At 36.5% G+C, this 14,340-nt stretch overlaps 1 protein-coding gene across 1 annotated transcript in view; it reads right to left on the bottom strand.

Annotated features, from left to right (window-relative positions):
• The window catches only part of CPS1 (carbamoyl-phosphate synthase 1), a 122,219-nt gene that overhangs the window by 82,778 nt on the left and 25,101 nt on the right, over positions 1-14,340 (bottom strand). Inside the window, exons 3-10 of the mRNA XM_055345190.1 lie at positions 13,136-13,280; positions 11,917-12,006; positions 10,150-10,206; positions 7,739-7,831; positions 4,957-5,046; positions 3,001-3,129; positions 2,322-2,428; positions 1,332-1,470 (exon numbers count right to left, since the gene is read on the bottom strand). Of these exons, the coding sequence (XP_055201165.1) occupies positions 1,332-1,470; positions 2,322-2,428; positions 3,001-3,129; positions 4,957-5,046; positions 7,739-7,831; positions 10,150-10,206; positions 11,917-12,006; positions 13,136-13,280 (850 nt within the window). The remainder of the gene's footprint in view (positions 1-1,331; positions 1,471-2,321; positions 2,429-3,000; positions 3,130-4,956; positions 5,047-7,738; positions 7,832-10,149; positions 10,207-11,916; positions 12,007-13,135; positions 13,281-14,340) is intronic.

Below are 14,340 nucleotides of genomic sequence, written 5' to 3'. Positions count from 1 at the left end.
ACACTCAACTTTCCAGACATTTCGGTGTCGCCACAAGCTCTTGTTTGAAAGGAGGACCTTGAGCTCTGAACCAAAAACTCACAAAAAAAATACAAATATTTAAATTAAAAAATAATGACGCTGATAGAATTACAGGTGTTTGCTATTTGTAGTATGACATAGGTAGACAAAAGTATAGTTGTGAATGAAATCACAATTAAGAAATAACATGAAATGAGTTAATATAAGGAGGCTGTTTATTAGCAAATTAATGGATAAATAAAAGGTGACTGAGGTTGGGGGGGGGGTTGGGATATGTGGGTGGTTTTGTGATGGTATGGTGTTTTATTGTGTGATTGTGTAGGAAGGTGATGTGGTAATATTGGGTTATGGTAAGTAGTTGTGTGGATGGGTGTTCGTAGGTTTGTTTTTGTATGTGATGATGGGGGAGGTTGGGGAGGTGATGATAGGGTTTGGGGTTTTTTGGTATGTTAGGAAATGGTGTTATGGGGGGTTTGGGGTTTATTGTGTATGGGGGTGATTTGATGAAGAGGTTTGTGGGTGAGGGTAAATGTGAGGATGGTGGTGGTGGGGGGGAGATTGGGGAGGATGTTTTTTATGGTAAGGTGGTTTTGTTTTGTTGTGTGTTGTGAAGATGGGGGGGTATGTAAGATGGGATGGGGGGAAGGGAGTAGGAGGGGTTAGGTATAATTTGGTTGGGGGAGGAGATGATTTGAAAAGTTTTGTGGTTTTTTTTTTTGGAAGGAGGGTTAGTGGGTTGGATTGATGAGTGTGTTTGATGGGTATTTTTGGGATTTGTGTTTTTTTTTTAATTGGGTTGGAGTTGGGTATTTAGTTATGGGTGTATGATTTGTTATTTTATTATTTTATAATTAATTTGGGGGGAAAAGTTTTTTTTTATTATATGGTGGTATTGTAAGGGTAAAAAATAAGAATAAAATGAGAGTTATTTTTTTAATTTAAGCATATTTAGAATTGAAGTTTGGTATGATATATTGGTATTAGATTTGGAGTAGATGTAATTGTGTGGAGATGTTAATTCATAGACTAGGCCCAAAGAGACCTCCACCACTAGAATGAATGTGCTAAGATGATCACTGATTAACCACTCAAAGAGTGGATCTTAATGAGCCAACTGATGAGAGAATAAGACAGAAATGACTTTTTAAAAAGCAGAGGACTATGGGAAATAACCTATAAAAAGAGTTCTTACACACACACACACACACACACACCAAAAAAGTCCACATAAATAAGATGTCTATACAGCAGAGTATGAAAAGCCCTGCATTACCCATTGCCAACTGAACAGGTTTATTGAGAGCACTTACCTCATTGGTTTGATCATTGACATTCACAAAAAGTGGTTTCCAGCCAGCAGGAAGGGTGTTGTCCAGGGCATAGCCATGATTCTGAGCAGTAATGAAAGCCTGTCTATTTGTGATATTCAAAACTGGCTGATTCTGCCCTCTGGAGAGAAAAGGAGAAAAAGAATAGGAAACAGAAAAAGTGAAGAAAAGAATATAAATGCATTCATTGTAAAATAGTGAATGAGGAAAATCTATTAAAATATGAAAATTTCAATTGCTTAGTGGAAATTATTCTGTGAGAAAAGCCATAGACTGTTAATGCCAATAATTTTAGCAACAGAAATCAATTCAGGAAGCTTTACTGTGTGTTAAATACCAGGTCTACTCAACTTCTACCATCAGTAAAAAGGAGAACTGTGCTCATAACAAATAGTTAAGAGTTGCTCACTAGCTTAACAGACAAATACAAGTTATTTATGTTAAGGGAGATATGTAATTTTAAAGCCAGAGAAGAGTTTTTGGTAAATAATAAAGAGACAACTACTCTGTCCTGAATCATTTTGAATTCCACTTTCTGTGGAGGGTAGGCCATGGCGGAGGGCACCATGTTGAATAAATTGGCATTATGTGGGGTAAGGAAGTAAAATGGAGAGGATGTGAAGACTTCCCGGTGGTTAAGTCACACTAGTCTTACAATGTTATCAGTGCTCTGATACCAAGTTTGGAAACCAGAACAGTTTCCCTTGGAATATCATTTGATTGAACATAATCTCAATTTATGCCAAGGGAGGAAAATAAACTATAGCAATGTCATTGTTAGAGAAGGCTGCCTTTCAAAAATGCAATAAAAGTGGTATCAGGTAACCAAACAACTGTGAACTATGTAATAATACGATTATCTGTTTTTTCTGAAGAAAATGGCATGTAAGTTCTCTAGGGCTTTTGTGTTAATTACCATTAGTAGTATTTCAGAGCTAGTTTGACCTGTAAAAAGACATATAACAGTCTTACCTGTTGGCCATGGACATCTTGTAGGTTTTGGCACCAGCAGCCAGTCCTGTTATTAAATTTCCTGTACTGATTCCAAATAATGGCTCCTTGCGATCACTCTCCAAAATCTAAATCAGGGAAAATTTTTATTAACCAGAAGTACAGTTCCAAAAAAAAAATAAATGCTGCCTCTAAAGGAATAAAAATGAAGCATCTTTTTTTTTCTTAATTAACAAGGTAAAGAGAAGAGTAATTGAATAAAAAGTTAGACTATAAATAAGAATATGACTGACAAATGTGTAGCAGTAGAATTTGAAAAATGTACCTCATATTCAAACTAAACAAAACTTAATATTTATCTTCAGAAACTTGAAGGTGTTATAGGTCCCAAGATCATGGTGAGAAACATGAACTGTCATTTTACAATTGCACAGAAAGGCATATATGGAGATTGGACTCTAGCTCTCTTAACTCAAGGACACAATCTCAGTTACTTTGCCTGAATAAAGGTTATTTTTCCTCTGGTGCTCTCTCCTCACTGGTTCCTCTCATATAATAGCTGACACTGCCCCAGAGGTCACAGATAGGAGCACTAAAGAACATCTGAATACCTAAAATATATTACCACCTTTTCAGCAGCATGGAGCAGACTTCCTCTGACCTCACACACAGATACACATTACCCCCAGGTTTACTGCACCTTTTTGACATTCTGGATTAGTGGTTGTGCAAGAGCGGGGTTTCCGGGTCCTCCGGCAATTAAAAGCCCATCATACTCCATCTTGGTGAAATCATGATTCCAGGGAACTAAATGCACTTCAGCTCCTCGCTGGAAAAGAGAGGCAAAAATGATCAATTTAATAATATTTTTCTTTGCCAAAGGGTAATTTTGCCTAGACTATCTCTTGACTAACCTCTCCCTAAGGTGGAGGGAAGAATAGTACATGATTCAAACAGAGAATGCTGAGGAAAATGTCCTTGGTGGCTCACTGTGTTTTGTGTGATGTATACAAAGCCAATGGTCAATAGAAAGTGGAGAAAAAAATACCACTAAACTTTTGATCCTGAAAAAATAGATAACACACTTTCCCTACTTCAAGAGGTTTCGGAACCTAAGGATTTCCTGACTGGGAACCCAGGAATATAGGTTATTTTCACTACCTGCCGTAGAGAGAGTGACCAAAAAAAAAAAAAAAAAGATAAATCTATTTTCTGCAAATTTTTAGTTGGTCCACCTCTCACCTTTTTTAGTTTTGCTTTTTAAAAAATCTGACCAAATTTCATCAACCTTCCTTCCTAGGGTTTTCTCATATTACCTGTAGTATTTATACCTCTGAGAGAATAATTAGAACTTTTGTATATAGAAGTCAGTAGGAAGATATCTTTGATGGTTTCCCTTGAAGCATCTCCTAAGACAAGGATTTGAGGGAAAGAAGTATATTTGGAAGGGTTTCTAAGAAGTACCAACAGAAAGTGACACTGTGAAGCACCCCATGAAGTGTGCATTACCAAGCCCTATGGACAATTAGAGCTTCAGTCCACTGGGGAGCTCTGAGAGCCAGTGTTGACTATCCACCCTCAAGATAGCTCAGTCATGGGACAAAGATGTTCGGATATCTACATGCTGACCTTCTCTAGTCATTGGGTTGGAATTGCTCTGGGATCATTAATTGTGTGATATTTCCTACTTCCCAACAGGCTCCAACCATCTAAAGAGAGGCTGCAAGCAATGAAGTAGAGACGTTTCAAGGGGTGGTTGGGCAAAATGCCTTATAATGGTAAAATGAGAAGGAGATATATATAGGCCATTGAGAGCATCTGCTACTGAAGAGTCCATGCAAATTTTAGTTAATAGAATTGACCAGAATATGAAATCATGATTTGTATATTGGTGATATTCTCTAACAAAGCAAAGGTGATTTGAAGAATTCCTCTATACTCACACTATGTTGGTGTTATGCAAATGTCTGTGTGTGTGTGTGTGTGTCTGCATGTTGTGTATGCATGAGTGTTTGAGACCGAGGGAGAGAGAGAAACACAGTCTTTGATCTCTGAGACAGCATCAGCAGAAACAGAGAATCACAGAGAGGGAGAGAGGGAGAGATGGAGAGGTGGGAGGAGGAAAAATCGCAACAAAACAATATTCAAGAAAAAATTATAATAATGGTGACACCCTCCTGAAGGATTTTTAAGGTTTGATTTTAATTGGTTGTCTAAAAGTTTATATCAATCCACATGAAAATTTGCACTGTATCAGGCCATGATCCCTGTAAAAAGCTGGCACATAATAAACAGAGTCCAGTAGAGGAATTCTCCAACTGACTGGTCATCTCTAAACCCAAAGAAAGTAAACATGGCATATCTCAGAATGTCAGTCAATATGTGGTAAGAATAGCCATCATTCTTCTCTGTGCCTGTGGCCTTTAAAGATTTTTTAAAAATATATATATATAGTCTACATCTCTAATTTTAACAGGGATACATGTGTTATTTTGTAGATCAAAGACAACTAGAGAGCAGATCCCCCGGCATTCCAAGGGAACACACAAATTTTCTCTGAAACAGAGAAAGGAGATCAGTTTAACCTGAAAGATCAATATTACAAATCCTCAAAAAATTACAAATCCTCACCTTTCAGACGGAACAGATTACTTACCTTTACTAGTAGTCGAATTACATTGTTTTTAATCCCACAGTCTACAGCTACCACCTTCGTGGGGTTTCCTTTGCCATACACCTTGACATCCTGCCATTTTAACAAGCAGACAGTGAGAGGGAAGTACCAGCCAGGAGCAACACGCCAATATCATAAACACATCTGAGGATGCTTTGCACTTCTATTGGCAACAGATTGATTGCTAACTACTAGGGAGTGACTGGCTGTTAACAATCAATTTATAAGGCACAGCGAGTGCCACAAACTGTATCTTTTTTTTTTTATGAGGGAAATGATACTTTGCTGTTTTATACAAAATGTTGATTACAGTAATAACAATGATCCCTAAGAAATTAGTTGCTTCCATAGTTAACAATAAGCTCTCCCATGTTTTACCTCTTAACAACCAGTGGCAATGGAATTTTCAAGTATTATTGCCTGATTCAGCGCTAGACAGATGTGGTAATAGATACATCATGCTTTAAATACCACTTGATCCTCAACTTGCAATAAAGTTTGGATGGGCCAGAGCTGTTGTGCATTAGGCTTATGCAATGGAGCTAATGGATAAAATCAGTATGAGAGGCAGAGGATTGCTAAACTAGTGTAGACCACTGGTCTCTTTAGGTTATGCAATCATTTACATTTAAATGTAGACTTCATAAAAGGATCCCTGAGCATATCATAATCATTACCTACATCTTAAGCACTGCTTGGAGCTAGATCTATTTTCACAGGCATTTACCCAAGAAGCAGTTCCCCAAAGTCATAAAAGGAGAAATAATAGAAATGGAGAGAAAGCCTAGAGGGCTGGGTGCCCACACGGACTATGGCTTTGAGAGTTACCTAGTATATCCTGTATTTAGGATGATTTCAATGTTTCCAAAAGGTTTTAGAGGAAAGTTGCAACCTGGATATTTGAAAGAGCATTTTACTTTAACTGAAATGTCTACTCGCCACTTTCCACAAACTCTATAGAATGGGAAATCATAATCCTTAAATTGCACTTGAAATACATCTATCTATCTATCTATCTATCATCTATCTATCTATAAAATTTGTCACATTTTTCCCCTGTTAACTATTCTAGAGAAAAAAAAATGCCCCATTCCTTCCATGATCTGGGGAAATTATTGCTGAGCTGATCCATAAGTGCTACAGATCAGCTCTCTCATCAAATAATCTGAAAAAGTATAGATTTATTTTTAACCTTAGGCCTCTACAAAAGAAAGCAATATTACCATCTAGTTGTAGCTACATCAAATTGCAATTACAAGACAATGAATTAAGTTATCAACCATATCCAAACAAAACTCAGAGAAGAAATATAATCTGATACAAACATTCATTTTATCACAGCTACAGTGAAATTATTTAATTGCACTAGCATTAAGAAACAGAGTCAGTTTTCACCATTGCAATCGCTCTCTTGATTTGATGTAGACAAAAATACAGAGAGGCTCCTTGTTGCTGGTCCCCACACAAAGTACATTATATACTCCCCATACAGAATGGCAAGTTTTAAGCAAGACCACACATGAATATATGAATGTGCATTATGAGTCTTGAAGAGAGGAATGTATTATGCACTATTTTTAACCTTATGACTACAGAATTTATTTTAAGGTGAATTTCTCTAGGTCAGTGTTCCTCACATGTGGAAAAGGCCACAGTAGATCTCCCAGGTAGTTTTCAATTCTAAAAAGAAAAATCACCCTTTTTCATGCTGTGTCTTCAACTAAATCACTTTACAGGGGAATGTATAGAAACAAAAACAAAAAAAGTTTCATGCCATTTGAATGGACATATTTTAGAATTAAAAACAAGGGAATATTGCATATGACATATTCAGGTTCCAAATATATAAAAAATTACATGTCTAATTTAAAATTCACTGTCTTGGGGCGCCTGGGTGGCTCAGCGGTTTGGTGCCTGCCTTTGGCCCAGGGTGTGATCCTGGAGTCCCAGAATGGAGTCCCACATCGGGCTCCCTGCATGGAGCCTGCTTCTCCCTCTACCTGTGTCTCTGCCTCTCTCTGTGTCTCTCATTAATAAATAAATAAAATCTTTTAAAAATTTTTTAAAAAATAAATAAAATTCACTGTCTTTAGCAACTCATATTTCTTATGCTTCACCATCCTGTGAATGCATGTTTGTGACCAACGTCAGCATCAAGGCTAGGACTGATCCTCAGGGACCCATAATCATGGTCCCCCTTTCCATGTGAATAGGCATAGGAATGGGAATATCAGATAATATCAATGTATGTTTTCACTGAGGCTGACATGCTATTAATTAGGTGATTTTTCAGTCTTTTAATAACATTTTCTTAAGGAAAGGCCCTGGTGCACCAAAGTTCTCACAGCACGAATTCTTCATAAGATGCTGTTCTCTAGAGTCATTCTGAATGATGCTACATTGCAGCAAGTAAAAGTTACTAACTTTAAATACACTGATTTGGGGCAGCCCGGATGGCTTATGTCGGGCTCCCTGCATGCAGCCTGCTTCTGTCTCTGCCTCTCTCTCTCTCTCTCTCTCTCTCTCTCTCTCTCTCTCTGTCATAAATAAATAAATAAATAAATAAATAAATAAATAAATAAATAAATAAAATCTTTAAACAAATTAAAAAAATAAATGCACCAATTTGTAATATATATTTTAGCAGCTATGAGATCCTCTCCCCCTCAACGTGGGTGCTTCAGGAAGATGACCTCAGCCTACGTGAAGATTTTGATATTCTAAGAAATAAAACTACAAAAAAAATGGAAGGGAAATCTCTCACCTTGGTTGAAACCTCAGCAATCAAATTCTGCTTATTTGGATCCACGAAATCCACCGACTGACCTTCAAATTCAATCTTCCCAAGCATGGTACCCTATCAAAAACAAAATTAGTTAAAAGGAAGCAATAGTTAAGGTACTGACAGGATCCATCCACGGGGATTGAAATGGCTGCTCCAAGATCTAAATGTCTCTATAACTGCTCATAACCATCAGCAGAAGTCTCTCATCTTCTCAACCAGGAAAGATGAAGTAATTTGCACAATATGTTTCGAGAAACACCCTGGGAAGTACAATTTATTTATTTATTTATTTATTTATTTATTTATTTATTTATTTTTTATTATTTTTTATTTTTATTTTTTTTTTAGGGTGGAAACTGGCACCTAGAGTAAGCAAATTCAAAAGGCATCAGAATTCAGGTGTCTGACTGAGTTCCAGGCTGGTGCAAATTAGAGCATTTAGGGTACCTCTTCCCTCGATGCATGTGCCCTAAAGATAGTTCACTGGGGACATGGATGAGACAATCTATTGAGAAGAAAATAAGAAATCTAAAAGTTGTAGAAATTTGAAAAGAAGGAGAATTAAGTAAATTAGGGTAGTAAAATTAATTTACAAAGTGATGTGAAAATGCTCTATAAGTCACAACTTTTGAGAAGTAGAGTTGAAAATATTTGCTGCTTTGAATATGTTAATGTCCTGTTGTCCCTAAGGCCCTGAATTTTAAAGAATGTTTAGACCTCTGTGAGGTTTTCACAAATTAGCCTTGCTAGCCTGAACACAGCCAATGTTTTATTATTAGATATGTCATAAGAATTACTTATTTGCTAGTAGGCGTAGCTTTATCTATTTAACAAAAATAGCATATTGCATTTAGTAACCAAGACTTTACCAGGTGGGGTTGGGGAAAGTCAAGATAATTCATTGATTTGCCTTGGTCCAAGGAAATCACTGCATTGAAGGGAAGAGAAAGAAGCCTTTATTTCCTTCTGAAATGTATCCCTTAAGGAAAGGAGCAGTCACCTGGGAATGAGTAAGGGTGGAAAGTACCAGCATGTCATTCTCATTGGTATCTCAGGAAAATTATGGAGGAGGAAGTGAAATCATAGGTGGAGTGGAAGGACTGTGTAAGCTCTCAATGTCTTCCTTCCAGTCATGGGTGTGTGGCTGTGCCTTCTTCAAAAGGCTGTTTTCAGAAAGCTCTTCTTTCTCTTTACAGAGATCCTATGTCAATGTGCATTCTAATAAGGAGTCTTTTTTTAATATTTTTAAATATTTTTTTATTTATTTATGATAGTCACAGAGAGAGAGAGAGAGGGAGGCAGAGACACAGGCAGAGGGAGAAGCAGGCTCCATGTACCGGGAGCCCGACGTGGGATTCGATCCCGGGTCTCCAGGATCGCGCCCTGGGCCAAAGGCAGGCGCCAAACCGCTGCGCCACCCAGGGATCCCCTAATAAGGAGTCTACAATAGATTTTCTTGAAGAGTCTATTTCACTTTGAAATAGTATTATTTCCTTTTTTATGTAATAAAATTCAATGGGAAACATTAGTGGTATTTGGGGAATTAAGTTAGCATTAGTGAGGTAATTTTCTTTCTGGTCTGGGATATGAAGGTTTTGTGTAGGGAAAAAAATAGTGCCCTCCTTTTCCAACTAGAAGAAGCAAGCAGATGATGATGACATATTCTCAAAAGGAGGGGTCAGATGGTTCAGCAATCAGATATGCAAGCAAAAAATAAAATTACCTTTTATCATCTAGGTCATTGGTACAGTCTTACGAAAGACTATATAACTGAAGTAACGTTTGCAGGGCTCATTGGACACACCCATGAAATATAACTCATTAATTTTACAGATTACTCTTCCAAGACTAAACAAATAACAGCACCAATGCTGCACACTTCCTTGTTTGCCTTTTTCAGCAGGTCACTATTAAATTGAGGCAAAATCGTTATGCACCTGGTTACCTTCTCCACTGGTCTCACTAACCCTGTCACTTGAGCAGAATTATAAAGGCCTCAACTCACTGGGACAGTGAACACACAGTGGGCACTAAATAACCTGCTGCCAAGTGAATTAATCTCAAGTCCATTTGGCAACAAGCATCCCAATCAAGTATTCAGTCTTGAAAATACATCAGAAATAGTAAAACAAGATGACAGAGGCCCAAATGACAGAAATTGGTCCAATTTTTTCTCTCATATCGTTGGATTCCTCAAGCACTGAGAAAAAATAGAATATATATTATATTTTTTAATTTATAAAGAGTGAGCATCATAAATATACTATATGCGATATATATCAGGAATATATATATAGATAGATATCCATATCTATCTATCTATCTATCTATCTATCTATGTAGAGAGAGAGAGAGAGAAACATAGAATTGGCTAAAGATGATGATCATACCTTATCCCGAATTATTTTAGTCAGCATTCTTGTATCCACTCCATAAATTGCAGGGATCTATAAGAAAAAAAATTTGTAGTGACAGTGAAATTGGAGGAAATTAGATCCAGCATATTGTTTTCAAGTTATAAACTTAGCATCATCTATCTTCTTGAGCAGTAAATAATTTCCCTGCTCCTTCTTTTCTCTGACCCAGGGTGACTGTGTTGTCAGAACACGGTAAATTGCTGTTCCAGTTGGGAACAGGACTCTTAATACCCAAGCCCTTCCTCAGAATAAAAAATGAGAAATTCGGAACATCAATCTTCTGCTACAGTGTTGTTTCTTTTTACAACAGGATGTTAAATAGGTAATGTTACATATTTATATATATTATAATATATAATAATATATAATTATATATTAAATGTATTTATATATATAAATAATGGAATTTGTGAACTTCATAAGCAATGAAATATAAATAATATGCAAATCCACATTTTAAGCCAAATGTTCTGGCTACCTATGAGACACTCAACTCATTTTTCTGAAGGTGCTTATTAAGTAGTCAGGTTGTAATGAGATTTGGCCATCCTATTAGGAAATCAGGCAATACCACCATGTTTTCTTTTCTTTGAGTGGTTGGATAGAGACAGTTGTGGTAAAATAAAAGGGCAATGAGTTAGGAAGCAACAAAACAGGTTTTAATTTTTTTTCTTCCCATTTATTTGAGTGATGTTTGAGCAACGTGTTCTTCCTCACTGTACACAGAAAGAGGTGAACTAGATACTTAGACCCTCTTCTACTCTATGTGTCTGTGATCATGAAAGAAGTTTCAAAGCACATTTTAAAAACAAACTAACAAGTCATGGATTAAGTTTTTACTCAAACCTTTGGTTCTGACACAGAGCAGCTGTAATATCAGTTGCCTGATGACACAAAGGAAACATTAAGCGGAGGGTCTCCTAAATGACCATTACAAAAATTAGCTGTCTCGAATGGAGGTGAATGGAGATAATGGTTGAGAATGAAAGAGCAATGATTCAGAGGATGATATAGATGCCTTCTTCTCCCTCTTTATGATTTAGAAAGAATGAAACCCAGGAAGCCAATATCAAGATTTCTTGATTTGTCAGAAAGGAGGAACATTTAGGTAGATGTTCATTGTGTGGCAGAGCTTCTCAGAATAATACTCTATCAGTTATAGACCCCACAGTAATTCAACAAAAAACAGCTATAGCAACACTGGAGATGAAGCCAAAAATATAGCAGGTCTCTTAACTCTAAGTACATCTGATATTGAAACCAGGAGAATCCTCTTATTTGATTAGAAAATAATACTTAAACTAAGGAAAGTATAAGACAAGGTTTTATGACCTTTTTCAATTACTACTTCAAATAAGATTATATCAAATTATATGTCATAGAGTCGTAATGTTTGAGCAGAAAGAAATTTAATAGCAATCTATTTATCCCATAGAGTTAAACATTTAGGAAGTATGGTATGATTACACGATCTGCACAAAATCACACAGATAGTTAACGGTAAAGCCAGTACTAGAACCCATGATGCAAGTTGTATGTCGCAATCCTGGATATAAGAGGATGGGAAAATTAAGTGGCTCAAGAAAATAAGAGATTCTAAAACATTCTCTAGGTCCTTTCCCCAAAAATAAATGCTATCAAGCCTGTGTGAGTGCCACGTAGTGGATTAAACCAAAAACACATGGCCCTTGGTGTTTAGAAGAGAATTAGTTCAGACAGGTCAGCCTGCATATTTCTCACCTTTTCTTCCTGTAGCCACTGCCCGAGACTCTTGGTAGCCAGCCAGTGGTGGTAGTCATCGCTATAATTCAGCACCAGCAAACCTGCAACCTGGAAAGACAGGGAATTGTTTTGAAGGGGTGACCACAAAATACTATCCAACTCTTGTGACTTGTCTTACGAGTCTGTTTGCAATTTTTAAAAAAACGTTTATTATATCCACAGATACAAGGCTTAAAATTCTGGAGACATGAAAAAAAAAGATCAACATTCTTCTCTTAAAATACATCATAAATAAATAAATAAATAAATAAATAAATAAATAAATAAATAAATAAAATACATCATTATTACCTTCATTACCACATCGAGGAATAGTCTTACCCCATTTGCCAAATTCTATGACTAAACTAGGCTCCCATCTCAGCACCATGGTACTTTTTCTTCATGGCATTTAACAATAATCTAATTAATAATTACTTTAATGTACATGAAGAATAAATAATTTTTCATCTTCATTTAAAGGATACTGAGATATATGGGGGAAATGGTGAGAAATAGAATTAAGCTAAATGATCAGTCCAAGCCATTCAAAAATAGAGTGGGGGAAAAAAAAGAAAAAGAAAAATAGAGTGATGAATTTGGAGTATAGATTTTTTTATTGTTTCTATGGTCCACATTCCTAATATTATCCAAATTTATTTTGATTAGGAAATCTTAATGTGTTTACTTTTAGACTGGCACATAGCTATCTTTTATTCATCCCCTAAGTAGGATAAGATTAAAAGGCAAATAGTTGATACAGAGTTGATTACCAAAGACCTTTTAAAACATAATTCATCACCATTTCTTGTAGCATAGTTGTCATTTAGACTTATAGCAACATCTTTCCAAATTAGCCAAGTTTCATCCAAGGCATTAAGAACAAATGAAAAGTGCCATGAAAAATGAGATTCAAAATAATATCATGTAAAAAATTATTCTCGTATACATAAGGTTGAGAACACAAGTTTAATGATTTGTACTACAGTATTGAGGAGAAACTTTGACCGCCTTAAATTCTTAAAAATAAATCAACTACCCCCCCAACTGAGACTTTTTATTAATTTTGTAAAGTAGGCTTCATTCCCAACGTGGGGTTCAAACTCACAACCCTGAGATCAAGAGTCTCATGCTCTAGCAACTGAGCCAGCTAAGTGCCCTGAATTGAGATTTTTTACATAGTCATCACTGGCACTACCTTAATTCCATCAGACTCCAAATATTTGCTAAGTCCCAGTTCATCCAGTGCAGTAGTGTCAGGGGCTCCACCATTCCCAATAATGGGATTGGCCATGGTGAGAATCTGTCCCTTGTAGGCAGGGTCAGTAAGAGCTTCCGGGTACCTGAGTAAAGATGCCAAAAAATTACGAACAAAAAAATGTATGTAACTACAAAACTACAATCCACATACGTACTCTTAATTATTGAACTCTTGACAATCAGAGAACATGAGATTAAAATCCTATAAAGATGCCTCTAGATTTTACAAATCTAAAGAAATTTTATGGTAGAGTATGAAAAGCTATCCCATCATACGACTGATATGAAAAGACAAACTGAGTTTTTGAAAAAGCTTTTTCATTTGAGTATAGTTGACAACAATGTTACCCCCCTTCCCTCTGGCAACCATCAGTTTGTTCTCTGTATCTGTGGGTCTGATTCTGCTTTTAAGATAAACTGACTCATAAGTACTAAGTACTAAGGCACATAATTTTCATTCTCTCTACATCTTCAACTCTTTAATTCCTTAAAAACTTCCTTCATGGGTCTTCACTTTGAAAAAAACTGTTCTATCTAAAGTTTGAAGGTATCCTGAAGTTTCTCCTTGCCTACCAGACATGAATCCAAACTGATATTTACTATTAAGGGATGCCAGTTTCACCAAAATATTAATTGTTAAAAATGTTTAAGTTACTTTTTTAAAATGTCTTTTAGGAAACTGAAGAGTATCCTGATTACATCTTTGGTAAGTCACTGGCATCACCAGTGACTTCATGGGTATCTATGTTTATTAAAATTCACTGAACATTTAAAAGGACTGAGTTCAGGGATCCCTGGGTGGCGCAGCGGTTTAGCGCCTGCCTTTGGCCCAGGGCGCGATCCTGGAGACCCGGGATCGAATCCCATGTCGGGCTCCCGGTGCATGGAGCCTGCTTCTCCCTCTGCCTGTGTCTCTGCCTCTCTCTCTCTCTCTCTCTCTCTCTCTCTCTCTGTGTGTGTGACTATCATAAAAAAAAAAAGACTGAGTTCATCTCTGTGCTAGAATTACCCAATAACCTAAAGGTCGTAGGTTTTTATTTTAAAGTCTGGAAAAGGGGAAAAACAAGAATACATATATTCTAAGAAAGAATTGCTCAATATACTTGATTGTTAAAATAGATTTAGAAAGAGGTATATAGGTTT

This window comes from Nyctereutes procyonoides, unplaced genomic scaffold, assembly GCF_905146905.1.
Source record: "Nyctereutes procyonoides isolate TBG_1078 unplaced genomic scaffold, NYPRO_anot_genome, whole genome shotgun sequence".
NCBI lineage: Eukaryota > Metazoa > Chordata > Mammalia > Carnivora > Canidae > Nyctereutes > Nyctereutes procyonoides.
Note: the sequence above shows the minus strand (reverse complement) of the source record. Positions and strands in the feature narration are given on the sequence as shown.